This window comes from Alexandromys fortis, unplaced genomic scaffold (assembly GCF_014885135.2).
Source record: "Alexandromys fortis isolate MF-2015 unplaced genomic scaffold, M_Fortis_MF-2015_v1.1 scaffold_171, whole genome shotgun sequence".
Taxonomy (NCBI): Eukaryota; Metazoa; Chordata; class Mammalia; order Rodentia; family Cricetidae; genus Alexandromys; species Alexandromys fortis.
Window position 1 is genome coordinate 2,896,592 of NW_026068066.1, and position 24,411 is coordinate 2,921,002.

General features: G+C 48.9%; 1 protein-coding gene and 1 long non-coding RNA gene across 6 annotated transcripts in view; one reads left to right on the forward strand and one right to left on the reverse strand.

Moving 5' to 3' along the window:
• Positions 1-2,750: 2,750 nt before the first annotated feature.
• Vstm5 (V-set and transmembrane domain containing 5) lies at positions 2,751-23,485 on the reverse strand. 4 transcript variants are annotated; one of them, XM_050120630.1, is made up of 5 exons: positions 22,660-23,089; positions 6,137-6,483; positions 5,908-6,048; positions 3,733-5,498; positions 2,754-3,154 (listed from the first exon to the last, which is right to left on the reverse strand). In XM_050120630.1, the coding sequence occupies exons 1-4, from the start codon at positions 22,776-22,778 to the stop codon at positions 5,455-5,457; spliced, it is 651 nt and encodes a 216-aa protein (XP_049976587.1). In that variant the 5' UTR covers positions 22,779-23,089; the 3' UTR covers positions 2,754-3,154; positions 3,733-5,454. The 4 variants fall into 4 exon arrangements, with proteins under 4 accessions (XP_049976584.1, XP_049976587.1, XP_049976585.1 ...); XM_050120628.1 differs by having other exon boundaries at positions 2,756-3,117; positions 22,660-23,485; XM_050120629.1 differs by having other exon boundaries at positions 2,759-3,154; positions 6,137-6,463; positions 22,660-23,480.
• LOC126487680 (uncharacterized) overlaps positions 22,553-24,411 on the forward strand; it is an 11,298-nt gene continuing 9,439 nt past the window's right edge. The window contains exon 1 of one of the 2 annotated variants that reach the window (XR_007588462.1): positions 22,553-22,651. This is a non-coding gene — a long non-coding RNA (uncharacterized lncRNA). Of the gene's footprint in view, positions 22,652-22,767; positions 22,906-24,411 lie in introns of those variants that run through there. The other variant, XR_007588461.1, reaches the window with a different exon arrangement.

Genomic DNA, 24,411 nt, shown 5'->3' on the forward strand with positions numbered 1-24,411 from the left:
TCTTTGATGTTAACATAAGCTTTGTGTTTAAAATCTCCAAGTGCTTTGTGAATTTCTTACAACCCATATAATCTGTGTCTCAAATCAACCACTCCTTAGTGTTTCTTTAAAACCACCAAGAACATCTTAGGATGCAGATTCACTGAACACGCAGGCCCTTTCTCTGAAAGGCGCCAAGGTCACCCGCAGGAAGCAGTCCCCCTCCCCCACCCCAACACTGGGGCTCTTGGATATTTGGGAAGTGAAGTGCCTGTTACTCCCCTGGGTCAACAAGAGCTGCTAAGAACTTCTCAGAAGGGAATGCAGGAGACAGTGTGGTCTAGGGCTTGTTTCTCACTACTCTGTCTTCCCTCGTAAGTGGCTACCCACGCCAGAAGCACCTTCCCTGCTCTAGATGCTTCCGCATTCTATTCATCTTTGACTTCCTCTGCAGAAAGAGGTCATCAGGTCTTGCTTTTTGGTGTGAGTTTTTTTTTTTTTTTTTTTTTTTTTTTTTTTTTTTTTTTTTTTTTTTTTTTTTTTTTTTTTTTTTTTGCTTTGTGATTTGAGACATTTTGTAGCAAAGGTTGACCTTCAATTTGTGACCATTCTGCTTCAGTCTGAAGTGTGATTCTAGACAAATGACAAGTTTGGGTGTTTTTTCGCCTTAAAGGTGTTTGGACTTGGTGTCCTGCCCCACTTTGTACAGAAACTGAAACAGCCCTGCTAGTGGTGGCTAAGCCCTTGGCTGTAGAAAAACTTCATAGAGCTGACTGCACTTGACTTTAGAATTACTTAAGAAGTTTAGTCAAGTAAAAAGTCCTAAAGCAGGCAAAGTATGTGCTTCCTGAAAAAAGACATTTGGAGGCATAGGTGGGCCTTTTACACCAATGGAATTTAACCTTCCCATATGTACACTGTAAAACCAAATCCTACATTGGCAGTGTCCTCTCTCACTCCAATACTCAGACAAGCTTCCCCTGGGATGCCTCCACTTTATTAAACACTGAATTCCTAGAAGGTGATAGTCAAAGGCATCACCAGTGGGGAGCCACATGGGGGAGGGGCATCACCAGTGGGGAGCCACGTGGGGGAGGGGCATCACCAGTGGGGAGCCAAGTGGGGGAGGGGCATCACCAGTGGGGAGCCAGGTGGGGGAGGGGCATCACCAGTGGGGAGCCAGGTGGGGGAGGGGCATCACTAGTGGGGAGCAAGACGGGAGGTGGCCCCAGGGTAGTACTGCTGTGTTAGAGTAAGCACGGTCTTAGGTCCCAGCACCTAGACAAATGTTAGATGTTTGTATCGATCTGCCTATAGTCTCAGTTTCCTGTGGCAGAGCTGGGGTCCCTGGAGCCCTCACCCTATAAATTGGAGAGCCATCAAGGGAGATAGGTGACATCCACCTCATGTTTCCTTGTGCACAATGCATGCACACGTGTACAGTGCACACATGCACACGTACCACACATGATAAAAATGTGAGTAGAATATTGTGTGTCTGTAATCTGAGATAATAGCAGAAAGTTGGCCTAAGATTTTTATTTTTGCATGGTGTGCTGTAAGCCTTTGATCTCAGCGCTTGATAGGCAGAGGCACATGGAATTCCTGGATGTAGTCTCAAACTACAAACTTCAAACCCTGTCTCAAAAAAATTTTTTTAAAATATTTATTTATTTATTATGTACACCGTGTTCAGCCTCCATGTATGCCTGCAGGCCAGCAGAGGGCACCAGATCTCATTACAGATGGTTGTGAGCCACCACGTGGTTGCTGGGAATTGAACTCAGGACCTCTGGAAGAGCAGTCAGTGCTCTAACCTCTGAGCCATCTCTCCAGCAACGCCCCCACCCCGTCTCAAAATTTAAAAAAATTAAAAAAAAAATCTGTCATGAAGTAAAAGGATTTTAGTAAAGAGACGTGAGATAATGCCAAGACACACCAGGAAGAGCCATAGGTAATGTGTAGAGCCGGGTTCAGTCTGACTAAACAGGCTGGGGGCTGAGATGCAGCTCGATGCCAGAGTGCTTGCCTAGCACACGAGCGGCTAGGTTCACTCCAGATTTACAGAGAAGATGGGGGTGCAGTTGTTGAAATGTGTACCGTAGTGTATAGATGTATTTAGGTGTATGTGCGTATAGACAGCTACTGTTCCCTCTGAGAACTGTCACTGTATTGGGGGCTTTTATAGCCCATTGGACTTTTCAAAAGGCATTTATTATTTTTGCAATTAAAGATTCTTGAAAGGCAGGAGAAATGACTCCAGCAACAGTGCTCTCATGCAGGATTGGCAGCTGAAATGGCAGTCCTATGGAGAAGCTCACATACGTTGCCAGTTAGGACTAACGGAAGTTCTCTTGTCATTTAAAATATGGATCTGACCCGGGCTATGCTTGACAGTTCTGTAGTGGTCAGAACCAAATGAAAACGTAATCCAGAGCCTTTGACATTTAAAAAAAATGATTATTATTTTATGTGTATAGGTTTGTCGGCTGTACCACATGCATGCCTGGTGCACGAGGAGGCCAGACAAAGGCATCAGATCCCGTGGAACTGGAGTTTCAGACAGCTGTGATCTGGGAATCAAACCTGGTCTTCAGGAAGAACTCAACCGTCTCTCTGGCCCCAGCACTGGCCTTGCCAGGAATGTGCGCACACAAAACAACTAAGTCCTTATTTTCAGAATTATTTATTTTCATTCAATATTTAAAATAATTTTTCACAGTCTCTGAAACAACTTATTATTTAACATTACATTGGTCATTCTCTATAATTTAATATTTTCTTTAGGAAAAGCAAAAGAAGACAAAACTTCAGACCCTAGAATTTAAAAAGGAAGTGGCTTTGGGAGTGCACAGGAAAGCCCCTTTCCGAATAGGGCAGCGGAGAAAATGGCTCCATGAGATTCTCCCAGGACCATTGATTTGCAAATGCTTTGCACATGGAAGGCTTCTTGGGCTCCACCTCCATTTCTCTCTGGTCTTGAGGCTTAAGCCCTGACTCCCAGCCAGGGGTGTCGGACACCACAAGCTCCCACAGCGGAGAACGGCAGGCTTCTGAGAGGCATGTTTCCTCGTGTCTCCTGTTCTCCAGTGGACCGTGTGGAAACTGCCCTGGTCCAGTGTCTTCTTCCTCAGCCTGCTGCTAGGAAACGGGGCACAGGTGTGGGTGTCTGGACCTGTGTACAGGAAGTGGCAGGGGTGAGCGCCTCTGAGTCAGGTGCACTCCGGCTGCTCCACTGCCGCTGCCTGAGCCCCCTCTAGCCTGCTGTAAGCTCCTGTCGGAACACAGCCCCGGTCCTCTAGCTCTGAGGAGAGGTCTCTCAATGGCTACGCGGGTAACTCCCATTGTACAGGACTATCCTCCATCTTTAGGAGTTCTGCCTGCTTTCCCTCCCTCAGAGGAGGGGGCGGGAAACATCTTGGGACCCTCCCTTGAGTATCAAACCACCCCTCCCAACCAGTTGTAGGCAGCTCTGCCCCTTGGCACGTGGTCTTGTGGGGAGAGGCGAGAGCGTACAGGAGAAAAGCTTCATTGAAGCAATCCCGGGAAGTCCCGTTGCCCCCGTGCAGACTGTTGTTCTAAGGCCACCTCTGCCCTCATCCCCTCATCCCCTGCTCTGTAAGACACCTAACACGTCCATTGGTTCCTGGGTTAACTTTGGTGGCACTCTACCTTGGTTTTTGGGACTTAAGAGGAGAGGAAGTCAATGTTTATATCTCCCCAAGGAAAGAACTTTTAGCAACAATTCCTTACCTGCCGCATGGGAGGTAAGATATGGGCACTGGAGACCCGAAAGGAGGGAGAATAAAAGGAATGTTGTAGCACATTTTATCTTTGTATGCATGGCTGCGGCCAAGGGCCTTCACTTCATCGCGGAGCCGGAGCTTTAATCTGCTGTGGCTACTGAAGCGAGAAGGGGGCACTGCCTGCTGCTGTAGCCTGGCGAATGGAGGCTCAGAAGGGGGCACTGCCTGCTGCTGTAGCCTGGCGAATGGAGGCTCAGAAGGGGGCGTTGCCTGCTGCTGTAGCCTGGCGAATGGAGGCTCAGAAGGGGGCGCTGCCTGCTGCTGTAGCCTGGTGAATGGAGGCTCAGAAGAGACCCGAGACCATCCAACTAACCCACAGCTCAGCTGCAGCCCTGATAACCCAGGTCAGTGAAAAAAAAATTTTTTTTAAATTTTATTTATGTATATGTGTACACCATGTGCATGCATGGAGACCAGAAGAGAGCATCAGATCCCCTGGGACTGGAGTTACAGAAGGTTATGAGCCACCGTGTGGGCGCTCGGAACTGAATCTGGGTCCTCTGTGAGAGCAGCAAGGGCGCTTAGTGCTGAACCTTCTCTCTGGCTCCATCCCAGGGCACCTTAGATCGCTGCTTCTCAATACAGCACTTTCCCACATAGCTTTCCAGATGCTTCAGGGATTCTCATGCTTTTCTTTTTTTAATATTTTTTATTTATTACTTATACAATATTCTGCTTGTGTGTATGACTGCAGACCAGAAGAGGGCACCAGACCTCACTACAGATGGTTGTAAGCCACCATGTGGTTGCCGGGGAATTGAACTCAGGACCTTTGGAAGAGCAGGCAATGCTCTTAACCACTGAGCCATCTCTCCAGCCCTCTCATGCTTTTCTTAATCGCTCCGAGACATGTAGCCTAATGGTGGCTTCTCCTCATGCCCTGTGAGGTAGGCGTGGCCACATCTTCAGCCTGGGATCTGACTGGAGGTCGAGTGTTAGTGACCGGATAGGATGAAACTGAATGAAGCCTGACCTTACAGTAGTTTCCTGTTGTACCGCCCATCCAGCTGCCTTGGTCAACACAAGTCACATCTTCCTCTCACTAAACCCAAGGTTAGGCCGCCTGATTAATTTTGTGTGAGGGAGGATGGGAACGCAATCTTCTGCTTCCCCGGTGTACTCAGTTGGGCTTCCTGAGGTGCAGCTCTCGACCTCATGAGACCGGCTCAGAGCCTCAGGCTTGCTCACACTGTCTGCACAGTCGTGTGTATGTAACTGAAGGTGGAGACGAGGCTGCAGCAGTTTGCGGGCAGACACAGAGAGCACGGTCCCAATGCTGGATGCTGGCTGCATGAGCCTCTCTGCAGACACTCTGGCCCTGGAGAGGGGGACTCCTCCATCATGCCAGCGTGGGATCAGAGCCAGTACTGCAAGCAGCTTCTGGTGCCTGCTGGTGTCACTGGTTAAGGATCAGCAAGGCCCTGAAGCTGCAAGTGAGAAAAGTTTCTGGCCGAAAGTCTCAGTTGATCTGTTCCTACATGCAAGTTCTAGAGAGGCTTCCTATAGTGAGGCGCCACCTCAGGCTCCTCCAACAGCTTTCTGATCTTGCAGCTGTCTCTGTCAGAAAAGGATGGCCAGAGGCTGCGGCGAAGATTGCCTCGGTCTGTTCCTCAAACTGGAAAATACTGTTTTTCTCTTGAGGTAGCAGTGTAATTGGGCACAGTCTTGGCTAACACTCAGCATCTTTCATTTCAAGCTCCTCGGTGGTGCTTTCTGTGAAGGAAAAGACAAGTCAAAGGGCTGAGGAGATAGTTCAGCTGGTTAAATGCGCAATCATAAGAACCTGAAGCCAGAGCCCCAGAACCCATGCACAAAGCCCCAATCTGTAATCCCAGTGTCGGGGCACTGGGATTTATTGGGCAGCCAGTGATCAGTCAGAGAAACTGCCTCAGAAATAAGGGGTGGAGTGTGTTTGAAGAAGACCCCCAGTGTTAACCTCTGACACACACACACACACACACCAAGAGTTTGAAAGCCTACCACACAATGGTTTCTTACAGCGAATGAGGTAACAGGTGCCACCTCTGGCCTCAGACACATGAAAGGATCATCACAATGCCTAGAGCGTCATCTCTGAGCTTGTGTCCCCATGAAGGGATCATCACAATGCCTAGAGCATCACCTCTGAGCTTGTGTCTCCTCTTCCTCTGGAATTTGTGTGCACACTGGTTGCAGACCCACATGAAGCTGATGAGCACCACAGCCACAGCGGCCAGCAGAGCAAAGAAGACAGCGACAAAGTGGAGGTCTTCATAGCGGATCTCTGTGGGACAGGAGGGAAGATAAGGTCTCCCTCTACTACAAAGTCGCCCGCCTGGGCCTGTAGTTCAAGGAGCCCTGGGCTCTCTTACCAGACACATGCAGCATGATCGTGCCGAACTGTTTGCTCCCCAGGTGCTCCGTGACAGTGATGATGTAGTAGCCAGAGTCCCTCACGCCCACACCAAAGAGCTGGATGGACCCATTGTCGAAGGTGCAGACTCTGTTTGTGTGGCTTTGGGAGACATTGGCTGGGGTCCCCGGCTTCCACTCCACGATCTTCTGCTCACCCCAGTTTGATGTGTACTTCCATTCGATTGTGGGCACTCCATGGCAGGAGTACTCCACCGAGAGCAGGATGTCTTCCTGGACCGTGGCATTGATGGCTGACCGGGGGATGTACAGTGACACCCCATGACCTGTAGGCACACATTTGAATCTACACTTGAATCAACTCACCAGTGTCTTAGTGAGCACCTATTGCGTGCCAGCTGAAAAGGCACAGAGCCCCCTCCACCCTCAGGTCTGTTATTATATTCAGCAAGGGCTGGAAGACTAGGGACCAGTGATCAGAGCAACCTGTTTCTTGTTAATGGCCAGTGCTCTGATGAGAATAAGCAAGGCTAACAGTGAGCAGTAGAGGGGGATACGAAATGGCTTGGGGAGGCTGGAGAGATGGCCCAGTGGTTAAGAGCATTGCCTGCTCTTCCAAAGGTCCTGAGTTCAATTCCCAGCAACCACATGGTAGCTCACAACCATCTGTATGAGATGTGGTGCCCTCTTCTGGCCTGCAGGCATACACACAGACAGAATATTGTACATAATAAATAAATAAATAAATAAATAAATAAATAAATAAATAAATAAATGAAACGGCTTGGGAAGACCTGCATGAGAGAATGTCATTTGAGCTCAGACCCAGTGGACAAGCAAGAGGAGGAAGCCCTGTGAGGGAAGATGTGGGGTAGACATCTTTGGCAGACGTAAACAGAGGTCTGCAGCCTGTGTCCTGAGGGTGATCAGGGTGTGTTTGAAGGCAGCCAGATCACTGGAAGGCTAGGAGCACTGGGCAGAGCTTAGGATACAAAGCTAGAGACCTGAACAGGAGTCTAGGCATGGCAGGAGCTCAGACATCATGGGAATGGCAGGATGCCTTACGCTAAATTTATAATGATGCTAATATTGGCAACGAAGACCAGCTTGGGACCTGGGGGTAAGTGTGGGAAAAAGAGAGGCCACCAGGTGGTTATTACAAGAGAGAGATGTCAGGAGCCATTTCAGGCTTCTCCTTTCTCAAGTCTCACAGGGCCTTGAAGTAAAAACCTTGAGACATAGTGTGCTAACGTGGGAGATTCAAGCTTCAGAAGGCACCTCAGAGTGTCTTCTTTGTTTGCTGCTCATCACTAACAGCAGGTGTTCTAGCCACTGACCTTGTAACTGCCCTGCTTATTTAAGACATAGAACTTGCTTCAATAAATGGATGCCTTGACAAAAAAATACCACTTGGCGTCTGTCCGTCTCTCTCTCTCTCTCTCTCTCTTGCCCATGTCTTTCAGATAGTGCCTCTTCAGACCCTGGAATAACTTAGGACCTGCTGGGCAGGTCAGAGAGACAGGAAGTTAAAAAGGACAGGGTGGGCCTGGAAAGATGGCTCAGCAGTTAAGGGCGCTGACTGCTCTCCCAGAGGATCAGGGTTCAAATCCCAACCCCCACATGGCAGCTAACAACTGTCTGTAACTCCAAGATCTGACACACACAGACTTATCTGCAGGCAAAACACCAATGCATTTAAAATAAAAGTATATAAACAACAACAACAACAAAAATAAAGGGCATGGTGATTTAGGACCTGCAATAGGAAGTACATGAGACCAAGCTTGATGATCAGCTGGTATGGGTGCAGGGTTGGACAAGGCAGCGGCATCAGCAGAGATTTCTGCTGGCTGTGAGAGGGAACAGCAAGGCCTACATTGAGTACATAGGTACTGTGTGGCACAGCGCACACCTGGCAGCAGGCCCATGCTATTGAAGACACTGCATTCATTCAGTTAATCAGCGGTTAAGCCTCAGGCTCATCACGATTGAGAAGCCTGGCTGGACTCACTCTGCAGGGTTGAGGTTTACACAGGGGCAGCCGACTTCAACTAGAAGGCCAGTGACTGGCAGTGAAGGGGACAGAATGTGAGAGGTACCTCCCACACACAGGAAGGCTAGAGATAGGAGGGCAAATGGCGCACTGCCTAGTTTTGTGTCAACTTGACATAAGCTGGAGTCATCTAGGAAGAGAAAACCCCCCACCAGATTGGACGGTGGGCGAGCCTGTGGTGCATGCTCTTGACTGATGATTGGCGTGGGAAGACCCAGCACAGTGTGGCTGGTGTCACCTCAGGAATGGTCCTAGAGTGTAGACGGAAGCAGACTGAGCCAACCGTGAGCCAGGAAGTTGGTAAGCAGCACTCCTCCCTGGCCCCTGCTTCAGTTCATGCCTCCAGGTTCCTGTTTTGAATTCCTGCCTCCGACTTCCATCAAAGGTAGGCTGAGATGCGGAAGAGGAGGCGACACACGCTTCCTCCCTATGCTGCTTGTGGCGGTGGTGGTTTATCACTCAGTTTCCACCTTCTCCTGTTCAGCTTTCTCATCCTCTGGTGCCCACTGCACCGGATCCACGCTATCGCCTGTAAGTAACCCCACATGTAGTGTTTCCGGATGCGTTCTAGTATCTTCCACCATTGAGAATAGTATCCCACTTGTACCCATTTCCTAAGACCTGGCTGGGTAACCAAAGCAGTGCAATAGATTTCATGCTTAAAAAAAAAAAAAAAAAAGATGTTAGTAGGGCCGGTGAGGTGGCTCAGTCCCTGAGACCCGTATGATGAGAGGGAACTCATTCCTTCAAGTTGTCCATTGGGCTCCACACAGCCCCATGGAATGTGTGTGCATCCATGCCTTCCTTTTCCACACAAATTAGTAAACAAACTTAGTAAAAATCTTAAAATGGTGATAATTTTAAGTGATTTCAAGTGGTCTAGAGTGATTCTGCCAAGAAGCAGGAAAGCATTTACCTCCTCCCTCTAGGATACAATACGGGATAGATATTTGATTCATCTCCACTTCCTGTCGCTCTGCTCCTAAAACCCTGGACTCTTCAGTGTGACCCGAGTGACAGTGAGCCTCTGGGCACAACTGGAGGCTGGCGACCTTCAGATAGTTTCAGGACTGGTTACCAGGAAAGACAGGGAGTGATTGGAGTATTGGAACTTTTTTTTTAACATTTATTTTATTTTTTTATATATTTATTTATTATACATACAATATTCTTTCTGCGTGTATGACTGCAGGCCAGAAGAGGGCACCAGACCTCATTACAGATGGTTGTGAGCCACCATGTGGTTGCAGGGAATTGAACTCAGGACCTTTGGACGAGCAGGCAATGCTCTTAACCACTGAGCCATCTCTCCAGCCCCAGAATATTGGAACTTTAAGGCCTCTCCCAACCTCCGGGGAGGGGAGGTGGCTGCTCCCCAGTGGTCTGCGCACAGTCACTCACCACAGTCACTCAGAGAGAAGCACTTAGAAGACCCTGAAGGACAGTGCTCGCAGAGACCTGGAGGGTCAAACACCCAGAAGCCGCAGGGCAGCTCACCCAGAGAGGGTAAAACGCTATGTGTGGGCAGCAGACTTCAAAGCTCAAACACTCACAACTAGGCTCAACTAGAAAGCCAGTGGCTGGCAGTAGTGGCAGAATGTGACAGGTGCCTCCCACACACAGCGGGACCAGAGAAGCCCTCCCACGGCCCTCTTCCTGAGTCTGTCTTCCTCCGGTGTCCATCTGCAGGATGTGCAAGATCCTCATGAATGGGTAGCTGTAAGGCAAGTGTCTCGATGTGTTTCATGAGCTGTCATAGCAAATCAGTGGAGTACAAAGAGTGGGGTGTGGTGACTTGAGACGTGTGATCAGACAGTCAAAAGCATGGGGACCACCTGAGACTTCTTAAAAACAGAGCTGTTTATTTTCCTTTGTGTGTATACATTGCCTACATATATGTATATGTAACATGTACATGTCTGATGCCTGCAGAGGCCACAAGAGCATGTCAGATCCCTTAGAACTGGAGTTAGCGATGGGAGCTGCTCTGTGTGTGCTGACAATGGAACCCCTGTCCTCTGCAAAAGCACCAAAGTGCTCTTGACAGATGCACCACATCTACTGCCCCAACCTGGGCCCTTTGACTGGCATCTGAAGACCATGGCAGCCTCAGGGACTGCACCCCGAAACTGCACCTCAGAGCAGGGGTTCTCAGATACCATCATCCACCCCTGAGATTTAGATTTTCTTAGTACAAGTTAATTTATTTATGGATGGGGCTGTGTGTGTTTGTGCAGTGTGTGCCGTGGTGCAGGCATAGAGGGCAGAGGACAAATTATGGGAGTCAGTTCTCTCCAGTGGGCCCTGAGGAGGAAGCAGATTGTCAGTGTTGGTGGCTAGCACCTCTCCCCACCGAGCCATCTCTCCAGGCCTGTGAATAATACTATGTGTTAATGTACAGTGCATCTCCAGTTCCTTGGCTGTTCACAGACGACCCCTTGTGTTCTGAATCCACTCACTGCTTTGGGTCCTTACGCTGCGTTAGTCCTCTTTAGTCCAGCGGAGCTTCTACACCTTAGAGGTGGCGTGAGACTTTCATGACAATATTTTAAAATGGCTTACTCTAGATTTGTTTGGAAATACGGTAAAACCACCATAAAAATGAGGTTTTCACATTGCATCAGTCCAGAAAACAAAGTTTGTCCCATGACTGGGGGCGCTAAGTTAGATAAGGCACCTGGATTGTGATTGGCATGTCCCTCCTTTTCTCTAAAGAACATATGACTACCTTGTTAGACAGCATTGGTGCATTTGGAGGTTTTGGCATCATAGGTGTGCCTCACCTCTGTTAGTTATTTCAGAGGTGACTACAGCTGTAAAACATGACTTTTTTTTTTTTTTTTGAGACAGGGTTTCTCTATATAAAAGCCCTGACTATCCTTGAACTCGATTTGTAGACCAGGCTGTCCTCAACTCACAGATATCAGAGATCCGCCTGCCTCTGCCTCCTGAGTGCTGGGATTAAAGGTGTGCGCCACCACCACCCAGTGATTTTTTAAAAAATTCTACCATTCTTCTAAATTTATTGGCTGGTTCTATTTTGTTAAAAACAATAATAATAAGGGCTGGAGAGATGGTTCAGTGGCTATGAGCACTGGTTGCTCTTTCAAAGAACCTGGGTTCAGTTCCCAGCATCCACATGGCAGCTAAAAATTGTCTGAAACTCCAAAATCTGGCACTCTCACACACATACATCTAGGCAAAACACCAACGCACGTAGAATAAAAATAAGTAAACTATAAAAGAAAAATGTTTAAAAATAATAATAAAAGCCGTTTTTCAAGAAAGACCTGTCTCAAGACAGAAAGGTCTGACATTTCTGCACGCACCCCCACCCCAGTATAAAAAGCAAGCTCTTTATTTCTCAGGATGAGCTCAGTGGCCTATAATTCTAGAGTTTCAGAAACTGTGGCAAAAGCGTGGGAAATTTCAGGTTCTCCATCATGAGTCCGAAGCTGATTAGAGCCACATAGTAAAACCCCGTCTTATATTCAGGAGGGTGGGGTGTTCTTCCTAGTGCTCCTGTAGATTTGTGGGTTATTATTTGGGTTATTATTTTTTTTTCAAATCTACTCTGTCATACTCTGTTAGTACATAACATGTCCTACAAGGGGGTTTACATTTGGTCAATGGGAGCTTCTTCAGGCCTGTCAAATGTCCTTGCTGATCTTTTGGCACTTTCTTGAAGTGGTTACATTTTAACAAGGACCCCCAGGATTCAGAGCCAAAGAATGATAAATGCAGATGATTCTGGTGCCAAGACAGACTAATGAAGAGCTCTCTGAGGGTCGGTGGTGAGGAGATCTCTGAGGGTCGGTGGTGAGGAGATCTCTGAGGGTCGGTGGTGAGGAGATCTCCGGGGGTCGGTGGTGAGGAGAACTCTGAGGGTCGGTGGTGAGGAGATCTCAGGGGGTCGGTGGTGAGGAGAACTCCGGGAGTCGGTGGTGAGGAGACCTATGAGGGTCGGTGGTGAGATCTCTGAGATATAGTGTTAAGGAGGCCACTTAGGGCCAGTGGTCTTCTTGAATCCTATGCTCCACCGTTTCTGGTGGCCCCATGGGCACCTTTGAGACAGAGGTCTGGACTAGCGCTATGCACAGGTGGATTCAGCCTCTCTAGGTATACAGACTTCCTGGCCAACATTCCCTCTGGATGAGAATTCAAAGAGCATAGCTTCCAGCCTCTGCCAGGACTTTCCCTCAAGGACAGTGTGCCCTGATCAAGCCTGCCATTTCTAGGCTCAGGCTCCCTCACCCAGCCTGGAATAGTAATGAGATCACAGGAGCTGTCCAGGGTTGCACTGGTGACCATTCCCACGAACACCCTTGCCAGGCCAGTGTGGTACCTTTAGTTATCCTTTAACAGAGAACATGGGCCGAGTGCAAGGCTCCAGGAATAAATAAGAAAGTAGGTCAAATTCCAGGTCAGCCTCGGAGGGTCAGACTCCTGCTCCTGCGTGCCTTCATCTTGTGCCTCCTGTAACCAGCACGGTGTGGGCACAGGGCGGCAGGTCAATCAATGTCTTCAGTCACCGAATACCCAAGTGACAGTGAGAGGAGTCGGTTTTTCCTGCCAGGAAAGCTGCTGCTTTGTGGCTGGAAAGATTAGGCTTGTCTACCAGCCAGCGTCAGGGAGGACCCGGGCTGGTATTAAGGGTTTACTCTTCTTTTTCTTGTGTGTGTGTGTGTGTGTGTGTGTGTGTGTGTGTGTGTGTGTGTGTAGGTCAGAGGATGTAGATTCTGGCGATCAAACTCAGGTCCTCCAGTTTGCACAGATATGTTTACCTGCAGAGTCGTCTCATCAGTCCAGAATCTAGGCTCTCTGTATTTGGTGTTCTTTACAAGCTGTCTGTTACTCTATGTGTGTATGTATGTATGTGTGTATGTATGTATGTATGTGTATGTATGTGTGTATGTATGTATGTGTATGTATGTGTGTATGTATGTATATATGTATGTATCTATTTACCTATCTACCTATCATCTATCTATGTATCTTCCAATTTATCCATGTACCTACCTCTCTATATATCGATCTACCTAGTACCTATGTGTGTATGTATGTATATAGCTATCTATAATCTAACACTGCTTATGATTTTCTACTTATTACTCATTTATCAACTTTATTATTTATGTTCTATCTATTATAATCATTTACATATTATCTCTCTAAATCCTATCAGTCATCTACTTACAATCATCAATCCATCTGTAACCTATCATTTGTCTATCATCCATATGTCTATCAATTTATCCCCTATCATCTGTCAATCTATTTATCCTCTACCATCTATTTGTTTGTCTATCTGTCCATCCTCTATTATCTAATTTTAATTTATCAATTATCTATCTATATCATCTCTCAATTTATTTATCATCTATCTACCCATCATCTATCAATCTATCTATCATCTATCAATCAATCTAGCTATCTAATCACTTGTTCTGTGAGGTGGAGGTGGTTATGCTGCCCTGGCTGTCCTGGAATTTGCTTTATACACCTGACCTTGAACTTGCAGTGATCCCTTTTCCTCTAAGTGCTGAGGTTACAGGTTTGAAGACCCGTGCCAAGCTTTTACAGTGAGTCACTTTTAATTATTTATTTTAGGTTGTTTGTTTGGTTAGTTTTGCTTTTTCAAGACAGGGTTTCTTTGGTGACAACCCTGGCTGTTCTGGAACTCACTCTGTAACCTGGAACTATCCATCTGCCCAGTCTCCCGAGTGTTGGGATTAAAGACGTGTGCCACCACCGCCCAGCACTGTTTGTTTTTTGAGGCAAGGTTTCAAGTAGTCCCGGCTGGCCTTAGATTTTTTGATCCTTCTGCCTGGGAGTTACTGATGAGTGCTACTACACCCAGCTTTTTCTTTTCAAAAGGCTGAGAAACATTTTTTTTTTTCCGTTTAAAATGAAAATCAACAGCACAGCCACACAGCCAGTCGCTGGTAAAGGAGGGGTTTTATTGCAGCTTTGCCTGGCTCATGACTATCTTATCCACCATCTCTTTATCTTCCTTTCCGGTGCCTCTGACCTCAGATGTGAGTAGTGATTACTGCATTATTAGAGAGCTATCTGGTGACAAATTCGTGTCCTAACCTCCGCAGCCTGTGTGTTTGGTAGGGTTACTGGCAGGCTGGAGAGCTGGGAGACCACTAGCCCCTTCCGGAGCCTGAGGGGTCATCATTTTGAGCATTTTAGCACCCAGTACGGGGCTGGGCACTTTCCTGGAGCTCGTGCACTCTGAAGACGAGTAACTGGTGGCATGCAGGTCCCGCTGGTCAAACCGTTACCCATTTAGGGAGGCCAGAAAGAGAGTGTGAGTTGAGTAGGCAAGAGGACCCCTTTCTCATCTCCAGGCCCACCAACAGACAAACGTCTAGGAGGAGAAATGACAGAGGCTTAAGCAGCAGCTAAAGTCTAATGTTCTGGCCAGAGTCTGCCACTCCTGACCAGGCAAAGCTACAATTTGGAAGACACCTTTGTGTGAAGGCAACCAAATACTGGCTGGTCATTTTAGCTGCCAAGAATTATGGGAATGGCTGACATGCTCACCCAGTTTACAGGTCCTCTTGGTAGTGTCTGGTTACACAGAAACCAAAGTTGAGCTCACCCTGCAGGAGTCCCCACCAACTCACTGACCTTGAAAAGTCACCCCAAACACTATGGGCAGAGATAGGCTCAGGTGAAGGCTGTCAGCCTGCCCCCTTCACCACGATTCAGAATTCATACCCCCCCCACACACACAAAATTCACTCTAGAAGAGCGAATCATTATTGCCTATGAATGGCTTCCCAGTGCACCAGACCCAGATCATAGTCCAAGGAAGCCGAAGGCCGGAAGTTCAGTGACTCTGCCAGTATCAGATCGGCAGAGATAAAGACCTTTGATAACATTCTGTTGTTAGGGGTGTGTACAGAAGTTCTACCCAGGCGTAGCTGTTGATTGTAAGTGGGTGGAAGCAGGACTGGAAAACCCCTCCCGTCACTGGGCTCCTCTCAGCTGGGCGGAAGCCTGACTGGGAAGCCTGTCCTTTCCCGTCAATGGGCTCCTCTCAGGGCACCTTTCAATGCTACGCTTCTCACAGCCTGTGTGTCCTTACTTGTGTGGCTACTAAACACCTCTCCCCTTTAAATTGTAACTTAGCCTGCTTGGTCTATGTTGTACCCCAAGAATCCTGCAGGGCACCTGGAACATGAATGGGAATTCCTGAATCTTCCCTTAATGGGTTATGCAGCTGGCCTCCAGGTATGGGGTACAGAATGCAGAACTAGGTCAAACTGGAACAAGGTTGGAGCTCAGGCCCCATGACTAGCTCTGGTGGGAACCTAGCTCTGGTGGGAACCTCAGGACCCAGTTTACCTCCCCTGGAGTGTCTAAAATCAGCAATGACTCCTGTGTTTAACATGTGCATGTAGGCCTGCATGCCCCTGCTCCCAAGGCTCCCACAGAGCCCAGAACCTTACAGGGTTCTTAACAGTTCTTGCAGATGGCAGCCATAAATGGAGACAAACCCAAGAAATTCCATTAGCCAATCAAGGCCTTCAAAGAGACGAGAGTCGTCAGGGGTGGGTTCCGATACAGCCTACTCTTTACTGTTGTGACTCTGGCCTCAAGGCTCAACGATGGGCTAGGCCTTTGTTCCTCTTCTGTAATGGTGATTGATGTAATAGCCATAGCTACTTCATGGGTCTGGAGTGTTAGAAGGAATCAAAGCAAAGTTGCAAATGCCCAACGTGGCCCAGGACCCCAGCCTTCCAGTAAGTACAGAGTAATTGGTAGGTGTGGAAGCAGGCAGTCCTACCTAGAAGGATGCCAGCAGGAAGACACTTGCTGTGCCCCTCACACGGCTGCAAACATACCAGGGCATCCACCCCCCTTCTGAGATAGAGTCTCCTTATGCTGCTCCAGCTGATCCGGAAGCCACAGAGATCCCCCTGCCTCTATGCTGGTCCCAACTTTCTTTTCTGCCTCCATCTCCCATGATTCCACTTCACCCCCAACTCTAGTCACCCCAACTATGAGCCACTCCACAGCGGCCATAATCTTAGTTCATCTCACCCTCTCCCTGGCCTCAGGGTCATCATCTCTCTTCAAAGACTGTGTTAATATCAGGTGTTGCCTGCAGGGCCTGTTCGCAGGGCTACTGAACTGAACTGAACTTTGGCCCTGTTGTATCGGGAGCGGTGTCTGGCAGATCAGGCCACGCCTGCGACAGCCTTTTCCAGGTACAGGTGTGAGGAGCTGACCTTTCCCCTGCCACCTAGGAATGAAAGCAAGCCAGCCACGCACACAACTGGGGACTACTTATCAACCATAAAGTATGGGACTGCCCTGCAGGCCCCCAAAGCTGTAATTCTTTCTTTCTTTTTCTTTTTTTTTTTTTTTGGTTTTTCGAGCAGGGTTTCTCTGTAGCTTTGGTGCCTGTCCCAGAACTAGCTCTTGTAGACCAGGCTGGCCTCGAACTCCCAGAGATCCGCCTGTCTCTGCCTCCCAAGTGCTGGGACTAAAGGCGTGCGCCACCACCACCCAGCTAAATATTTGTTTGTTTGTTTGTTTATTTATTTATTTATTTATTTATTTATTTATTTATTTATTTATTTATTATGTATACAATATTCTGTCTGTATGCCTGAAGGCCAGAAGAGGGCGCCAGACCTCTTTACAGATGGTTGTGAGCCACCATGTGGTTGCTGGGAATTGAACTCAGGACCTTTGGAAGAGCAATGCTCTTAACCACTGAGCCATCTCTCCAGCCCCCAAAGCTGTAATTCTGCCAGCTCGCTTTGTCCAATGAGAAAATGAACCCTCCCTGGTTTCAGGCCCTGGCACTCTATCTGTGACATTCAATAACTCCCCTAATATTCCTTAATACCTTCCCTGAAGGATATGTTCTCTCAATACCTTCGTCTCAAGCTCTGTGTCTAACTCACCTAACATGAAGGAAAAAAGTTCTAGCTCAAAAATATCTCTGAACTCTCACCATAAAAGACGTCAAAGGGCTGGATGATGGGGAAAGGCAAGGGGAAGATGGAGATTCTGTTTGGGGCATTGGCTTGCGCCTAGGGCAGGGATCTTATTAATATAAGGTTTCCGCAGAGGAGGGCAGACAAACAGAGCTGCACGTTAGGCCCCCACCAGTGCTTGGTGTCCAGGGCGTTATCTCCCTCCTTCACCAGCACTCGAGTTTATCCCAACATCTTCCACCAGAGATCCATGACTTTCCCAGGCTCCAATTCTTACCTGGCAGGGCGTTGAGAAGAAGAGGAAGTGGATGTGGGTTCAGTGGGAACTGGGCTGGTGGCAGGACTCAGGCTCCCTGGACTTGGCTCCCCCAGGGAAGCAGCATCAAGAAAGAAACGCATGGGCATCACTGCTCAGTGACAGCCGCTGTTCTGACAGAGGGCTATCGGCAAGTGACGTTTCGCCATGATGGATTTACTGAGTGGGGAAAGTACCAAACAGCCCTGTAGGTCACAGAAGACTGACACGCTACATAAAGTTCATATAGCTAAAAAATGACCCCCTTCACTGGCCTAGGGATAGGAGTCTCCCCTTGAGTCCTGCAGCTAAAGCGTTCTCTGTTCATCTACTCATTTAGCCTTCAAGACTTCCTCTTTAAGACAAGCCTCCCTACTCCAAGCTAAGCCCCAACCTCATTGCCCAGTGCTAGTGATGTAATTCACCCTCTTGGGATTAGACTTTCCCAGGAGATCCCTCAGAACCTCTAGCCCCTGATGGCCAGTCACCATAAATGCTCAAGAGTGTCTAAGACCAGCAAGACCAAAGCCAAGGAGCCTTGTTCCCTTCCCTAAGCCCTGTAAGAAAGTCTTTTTAAGTCTGTGTGGATGAAACCATACAGGAAGCAAGACTCTAAAACATGATAGCAGGTGTTTTCAGACCTGAAGGGAGGGGACATAGGGACACTTCTAAGCCAGTTCCTCCCCTAGGACCAGACTAATCGACCTTGTCTATGAGAGACATGATTTGCCTGACCACACTTTAGCTGGAGAAGCTCAAAGGCAGAACCACACAGTCTGGTCTCTGCCCTCGGTGATGCTGGTTTTATTGGTCTGGGGTAAGGAATAGGTACCTGTCTATCTTTTGGAAAATTACTTATTTGTTTTATTGAATCTTGTGTGTGAGATTGTTTTACTTTCATGTATGTATTTGCATCCTATGTGTATGTGGTGTCCAGGGAGGTAAGAAGAGGCCATGAGAATTCCTTAAAACTGGAGTTACAGGTGATTACGAGCCACTATGTGGGTGCTGGAAGAGCAGCCAATGCTCTTAATTACTGAGCCATTCTAGTCCCCCACCCCCAGGTTTTTTCATTTGTTTGTTTTTGTTTTTTGGCCCTGGCCTTTCTGAGTAAGTTCTAATGGGCAGCACTGTTTGGAACACCGAGCTTCCTTCCTTCCTCACCGTCTTGCCCTGGGAACTCTGGCCTTACGAGGCTGGAACTCCACTAAACCTATGAGGCCTCTCTCTGCCATTTAGGGATTCTTCAGAGCAGGGATTCTCTGGGTCAGCATGGGGCAGGCTTAAACTACCCCTATCGTGTCCCTCAGCAGGCAGAGGGCCCGCATGTATTCTCAACAGGCTGGACACGTGGACCAGAAATGTTCTTTCTGACCGTTTTGTCATCTCCCATGTTCGGAGAGCTGATTGGTGTCTAGCAGATGAGGCAATCGCTTATGAGAAAGCCACTTTGAAACTCTGAACGTGGTAATCTCCCTCTTCCTGTTCCTGTTCTAGCTATCTATGTAAGCACAGGCACACACCACAGAACTATGGGCCACACACATACCTACCTCATGGTGACGTCAGAGACATCTTGGTTTCTGTGAGTACCCCCTAAGGTGTTCTCATTACACCCAGATCACCTGATAAGTCTCAGGATGCATCCCCATCTTCATGGCATAACTGTGCTCTCCACCCCCAATCCCACTTTGCAGGAGGAAAGCGCAGGACCAGGGTGTCTGTGGCTCTTGGTGAGGAAGGACTCTCACCCTGGCCTTCAGGCTGTCACCATCTTGCTCTGTCCTGAATAGCGAGAAGGCAGATTCTCGTTTTTCCTAAGTGTGTGACAACACAAGCAGTCTGCACCTTCCATTTCTGGTCTCCCAGACTCATTCTGGAATTAGTTAACTCTGAAGTGTTACTTAAGTACTGTCTAAGGAAGATGTGGGCGCGCTCCCAGGGACAGCTCATCCTGAGCAACGTCCTTTCTGCTTGTGCACTGGGAACTACAGCAGCTATATATTCCAATATGCATTGATGTGACCACCACTGGACAGGGTAGAGATTGTCTTTCCATTAGGAAGAAACCAAAGGGAGGTCAGGAGCCATGGGATCTGAGCTTAGTAAGACACACTGTTAGACCAGAGAGTTTCTTCGGTTAGATGCTCTGCCTTCAGGCATGCTAAGGTGACCCCAGGCATGCTGAGGTGACCCCAGGCATGCTAAGGTGACCCCTGATATTCCTCCAGGTAGCCTGGAAGAACAATGTCCCCTCCTCTCTCATTTGTAGCAAGGCAACCTGACAATCTCTTAATCAGTACTGCTTACTTTTCTGTTTGGAAGAACATGTCTACAGCTGTATAACTCCCTGGTCAGCCGAGCCGGGGTGGCTGATGCGTGCCTAGGTTCACAGACATCCTTACCAAGGCTGTTCACCACACCCCTGCTGTTCTGTTCCTGATATTCCTTTGTTATCATCATTATGTTTTTATAGTATTGTCAGGTTACGGCCACATCTTTAAGATCTGATTTCTTTTTGTTTGTTTGTTTTTGACATGGGCTCATTATGTAGTCTTAGTTGACCTAGACCAGGCTAGCCTTGAACGCCTGCGTGCTGGGATCAATGGTATGTACCACCACATCCAGCTCAATTCATTCCCCCCCCCCCCCCCCCCCGTGGATTTGCTATAAGCAGCCAGGAAGAACCAAGCCCCTTCTCCGACGATGTGCTTAGAAATCTCAGTGAAATAACCAACTGCATTGCTGGCAACTTCTCCCCTCCACAAATCACTAACATGTGAAGACGACCCAGTCTGGACGTCTGCTACTTTACAGGGACTCTCTCTCCATTGTCCAGCGAGACTCCTTATCTCTCTGTGAGACCATACCAGAACTTCCCATCCAACCTATAGTACGCTCCTCAAGACTTCTCCAGTCTGCACCCAGTAACTGGTTTACGGCAGTAGCTGCCCACTCCTCCATGCAATTGCTCTAGTTTGGGCTGTTGTAAGAGTCTGGACTGAATGATTGAGACAACAGTCACTTATTTCTTCCCCTTAGTTTTGTAGGGTGAGAAGTACAAGGTCCAGGGGATTTAATGCAGTCATATTTTATCTAAAAACTATTTTCCTTTCCTTACTTGGGTGTATGTTTTCCATGTGGGTGCACATGTGTCATGGCGTGTGTGGCCTTCACAGGACAACCTACAAGAGCAGTTCTTCCTTTTCACTTTGGGGATCCCAGGGTCAAACTCAGGTCGCCAAGACTGGTGAAGAGTGTCTTTCCCTGCTGAGCATCTCCCTGGTCTAGCAACACCTCCTCTTGGCTTACTAACCTGCTCCCTGTGTTCTTACCAACAGAAGAATTCTGATCTCTCGTTGGTAAGAATGTAAATCTCACCACTGGAGTCCCAACCTCACCACAAGGGCCCTGCCTCCAAAAAACATCACATCAGAACTTTCAACTGGCTGATTCAGGGGCCTGTATTTAGTCCATAACAACACCAGTTACAGAGAAAAGGCTTCAGAATACAGGCATTCTGTGTGTCTGGGGCATGTTTTCACACAGGCTTTGTGGAATGAAGATTCATTCTCTCATTTTTAACACCGTCATTTCTTTCTTTTTTCTTTTCGAGCAGTGTTAGGTGCCAAGCACAGGGCCTTGTTCACGTTAGAAGAGAGCTGTAACATTGGGCTCTGTTACTGACCTGCACTGAAGGATGCAGGGAACTGGGGAGAAGAGGGTAAGGTCACCCCACATCACTAGTGATGGCTGCAGCTCAGGGCTCCCCCAAGCAGGTCCCCAGCCCCTCATTTGAAAAGAGTAGGTCCTGACCAATACTGAAGAGACACTAGGGACTGATCAGAATGGACAGTGCTGGCCCTCCTGATGCTCACAGCTGTGCAGGGTACCTGGTCTCCCGGTTTGCACATCTGGAACATCCTGTGTTCCCTCTGTCAACGCTGTCATGGCGGCTCCTACCCAGCTGCTAGGTTCAGGTTAAGAGTGGATTCCTTTGCATAGAGAGTCTGGTTTCCCCAAATCTGAGTTCATAGTGTTCCAGGAAGGCAGCACCTACCTCCTCCAAAGGCCACTTCAAAGGAAAAGCTCTTAACCACAATGCTGCCTGTATCTACTCTGCCCTGCTTGATTCCTGCAGGGAAAAGACAGATCCAGACGCTACCCCCTGAACATCACAGGCATATGCACCAAGAGCATGAACGGAGCCTGGAAACGTGTGCTTGAGGCTTGGAAAACAACGGGAAGGGTGGTTGTTAAGAGTCCCCTTTGCTGGACTTAAAAGCTGCTGTGTTCTGCTCCCTAGCTACAGGAGCTACAGTCCCATCCCATTCTCGCTGGCTTTGCAAATACCAGTGCTGTTCTCCAGGAAAAGGCTAGAGGCTCAGTGTGAGCCCTGACTTCACTGCACACTAGGTAGGCAGTCCCTTCCCGTGTTCAGTTTCAGCACGCGTAGAACACAGAGAAAAGTGGTTCTGATTTTATATGGTTTTTCTGAGGACTAAACCATTAGGAAGCTTGTAGATCCCCGGGATCTTGATAAGGGCCAGCTCTCCCTCCTAGCTCTCTCAACTCCAGTGGCTCCACTCTGGCCCTCTCTAGACCTCTCTGTTGACTGCTCTGTCAACGGATGGGAATGGTAATAATAACAGTCCTTGAACAAGAAAGTAAAAATGCAGTGTAATCGGTCATGTCTATAGATGATGATGGTCGTGTGCAACATTCGGACTCACGGGTGATTCCAGGGATTCTAGTGCTGGCTCACCAGGCACCTTCTCTGGGCTCACGCTCCAGTGAGCCTCCGACCCCTTTTCCTGAGCCCCAGGCTATATGGAAGTTAAGGGAGGCGCATAGACCCAGGAAACTCACAGAGGGTGTCTAACACCAGGCTCTGGTGGTGAGCGAGCGGGCGACCTGGGGATTTGCAATCTGGTTATTTCCAGGAAGAAAATAGAAATTTCTGGCCAGGAGCAAAGGAGTTATCTCCAGGCCGGCTTCCTGCTCTGATAACCGCAGCGGCAGCGGCCCAGGGCACCAAGGGAGCCTTAGCTCGGCCTAGGACTCTGCAGCCGCGCCCCGCCCGCCCGCCCAGAGGCGGAGAAGTGACCCTAGTCCTCATCCCCTAGCCCTCCTGGCCAGCACCCGAAGGATCGCCCCTTCCAGCGATACTGTTCCCACTCGTCAAGGCGCTCCCACCTGCGAGGTACTTACTCTGCAGACAGCGGGCGGCGGCCACCCAGAGCGCGAGCAGCCCCAGCGGGATGCCGCGGGTCCTCCTCCCGCACCACGGCGGCCTCATGAACGGACAGCGGGCTGTACCGGCCCCGCATGGGCCTCCGGGAGGCGGCCGGGCCGACTGCTCGTCCTCGGCGCCCCGCAGTGCGCCAGCCTGGCCTCCCTAGCCTCAGCTCTGCTGCTCGGCACGTCCCAGCTCCTGTAGCTGCTCCAGCGCCAGAGGTAGAAGACCAGGTTGTACTCTGGTTGAACCAGTTCCCCCGGAGAGAGGGAAGAAAGGAGGAAGGGGAAAGGGAGGGAGAAGTGAGAGAAGGAAGGACTATGAATATGGAAAGATATGGGATAATGGGAAGGCACGCACTCCGAGGCACTAATGGCAAATAATGAGCAACTTCCTGAGAGTCACACCCACTGTATCAATTCAAGGTTCAGCGCTGGAGGGTGGCTGGGAAAGAGCGCTGGTGTCGCCCAAGGACAAAAGAGACAACCTGACCACTTCACGGGCAAGGGGGAGATTTTTAGGAAAATCAAGTGACAGCCTGGGGTGTGAGGAAGGGGTGACTGCTGGGGAAACTAGGCTGGCTCTGTGTGGAGCCTATGGACAGCAATGCCGGTCATCCATGCAGCCGTCCAGCCGGGAAAGGGCTCGGAAAGCTGCTGACTGCGCAGGGCCCGGCACAGGCTGGCATTTTGGCCCCTCACAGGACAGTGGTGGAATGATACCGAGCACTGAGCTACGCTAGGGAAACAACCACATTGATTTGAAAAGCCCGGAGAGGTGGCCCACACCTGTAACCCCAGCATTCCAGAAGCCGCAGGAGTAACTGGGTACTTGAGGAATCCTAGCAGCGGTAGGATCTGGAAACAATGACCTACTGTGATATAGTCTGCCTGTCCTGGTAAAACGAAGAAACCAGCAGGCTGCAGGGCCTCCAAGGGGGTGTGCTGCTCTGTGAGGCTACAGAAGACCGGGAGATACTGACCAAAGCTAGTTGCAGTCAGAACTAGAACTAGATTTCCTCACTTCCCTTGCAGCCATGGGACGGCAGGTCGAACAAGCAGTTGCGATTCTTAGAAGGGCAGTGTGCTTGGGTGTCTCTAGAAAAAGCTTCTGCTTCCCTGGTAGAAGGGATACGGACTGGAGTATTCTTTTCTGAAAGGAGGAAGAGGCTCAGAAAGCACAAGCAACTTATAAGATCCAGGCTGCCAGGGCAGGTAAATGGCTCTTGGATTGTATAGGCAGTCATAATTTCCAGGGGGAGAGGACTCTTCCTTGCAGCTACCAGCTATCTTGCGGGGAACTCCTGGGGTGGGCTTTTCTGGAACCCATGCGCGCGACCCTTGCTAATGGAAGCAATGTTAGTGAACTCCTTGGCTCGCCAACCAGGAATTGGAATCCTTTCTTTTTGATCTGTGGAGAATAGAAGTATTATCTCCAGGAAAAGTCACACAGTTTCTGCCTTGAAAAAAAATTTTTTTTTTCTCTAGATATACGGCCCCTGTCATACATACTTCATGACGATTCAAGTGAGGTCAAACCTCTCTAAGTAAGGATAGAGAAACAGAAAGACAAGAAATACCCAGAAGGCCTCACCCTCTGAGGAGATAGTGGCATGTAGCTCGCCCTCCCAGAAGGCCTTGGCATGTAGCTCGCCCTCCCAGGAGACCGTGGCTTGTGGCTCGCCCTCCCAGAAGGCCTTGGCATGTAGCTCGCCCTCCCAGAAGGCC

Excerpts from the sequence above, each read along its gene's own strand:
- Vstm5 (XM_050120627.1), bottom strand. The coding sequence starts at position 22,778 with ATGCGGGGCCGGTACAGCCCGCTGTCCGTTCATGAGGCCGCCGTGGTG. Across the intron at positions 6,049-6,136 it reads GATCATGCTGCATGTGTCTG|AGATCCGCTATGAAGACCTC; the intron begins GTAAGAGAGCCC and ends CCTGTCCCACAG. Across the intron at positions 5,499-5,907 it reads GAGGAGACACAAGCTCAGAG|AAAGCACCACCGAGGAGCTT; the intron begins GTGATGCTCTAG and ends TTTCCTTCACAG.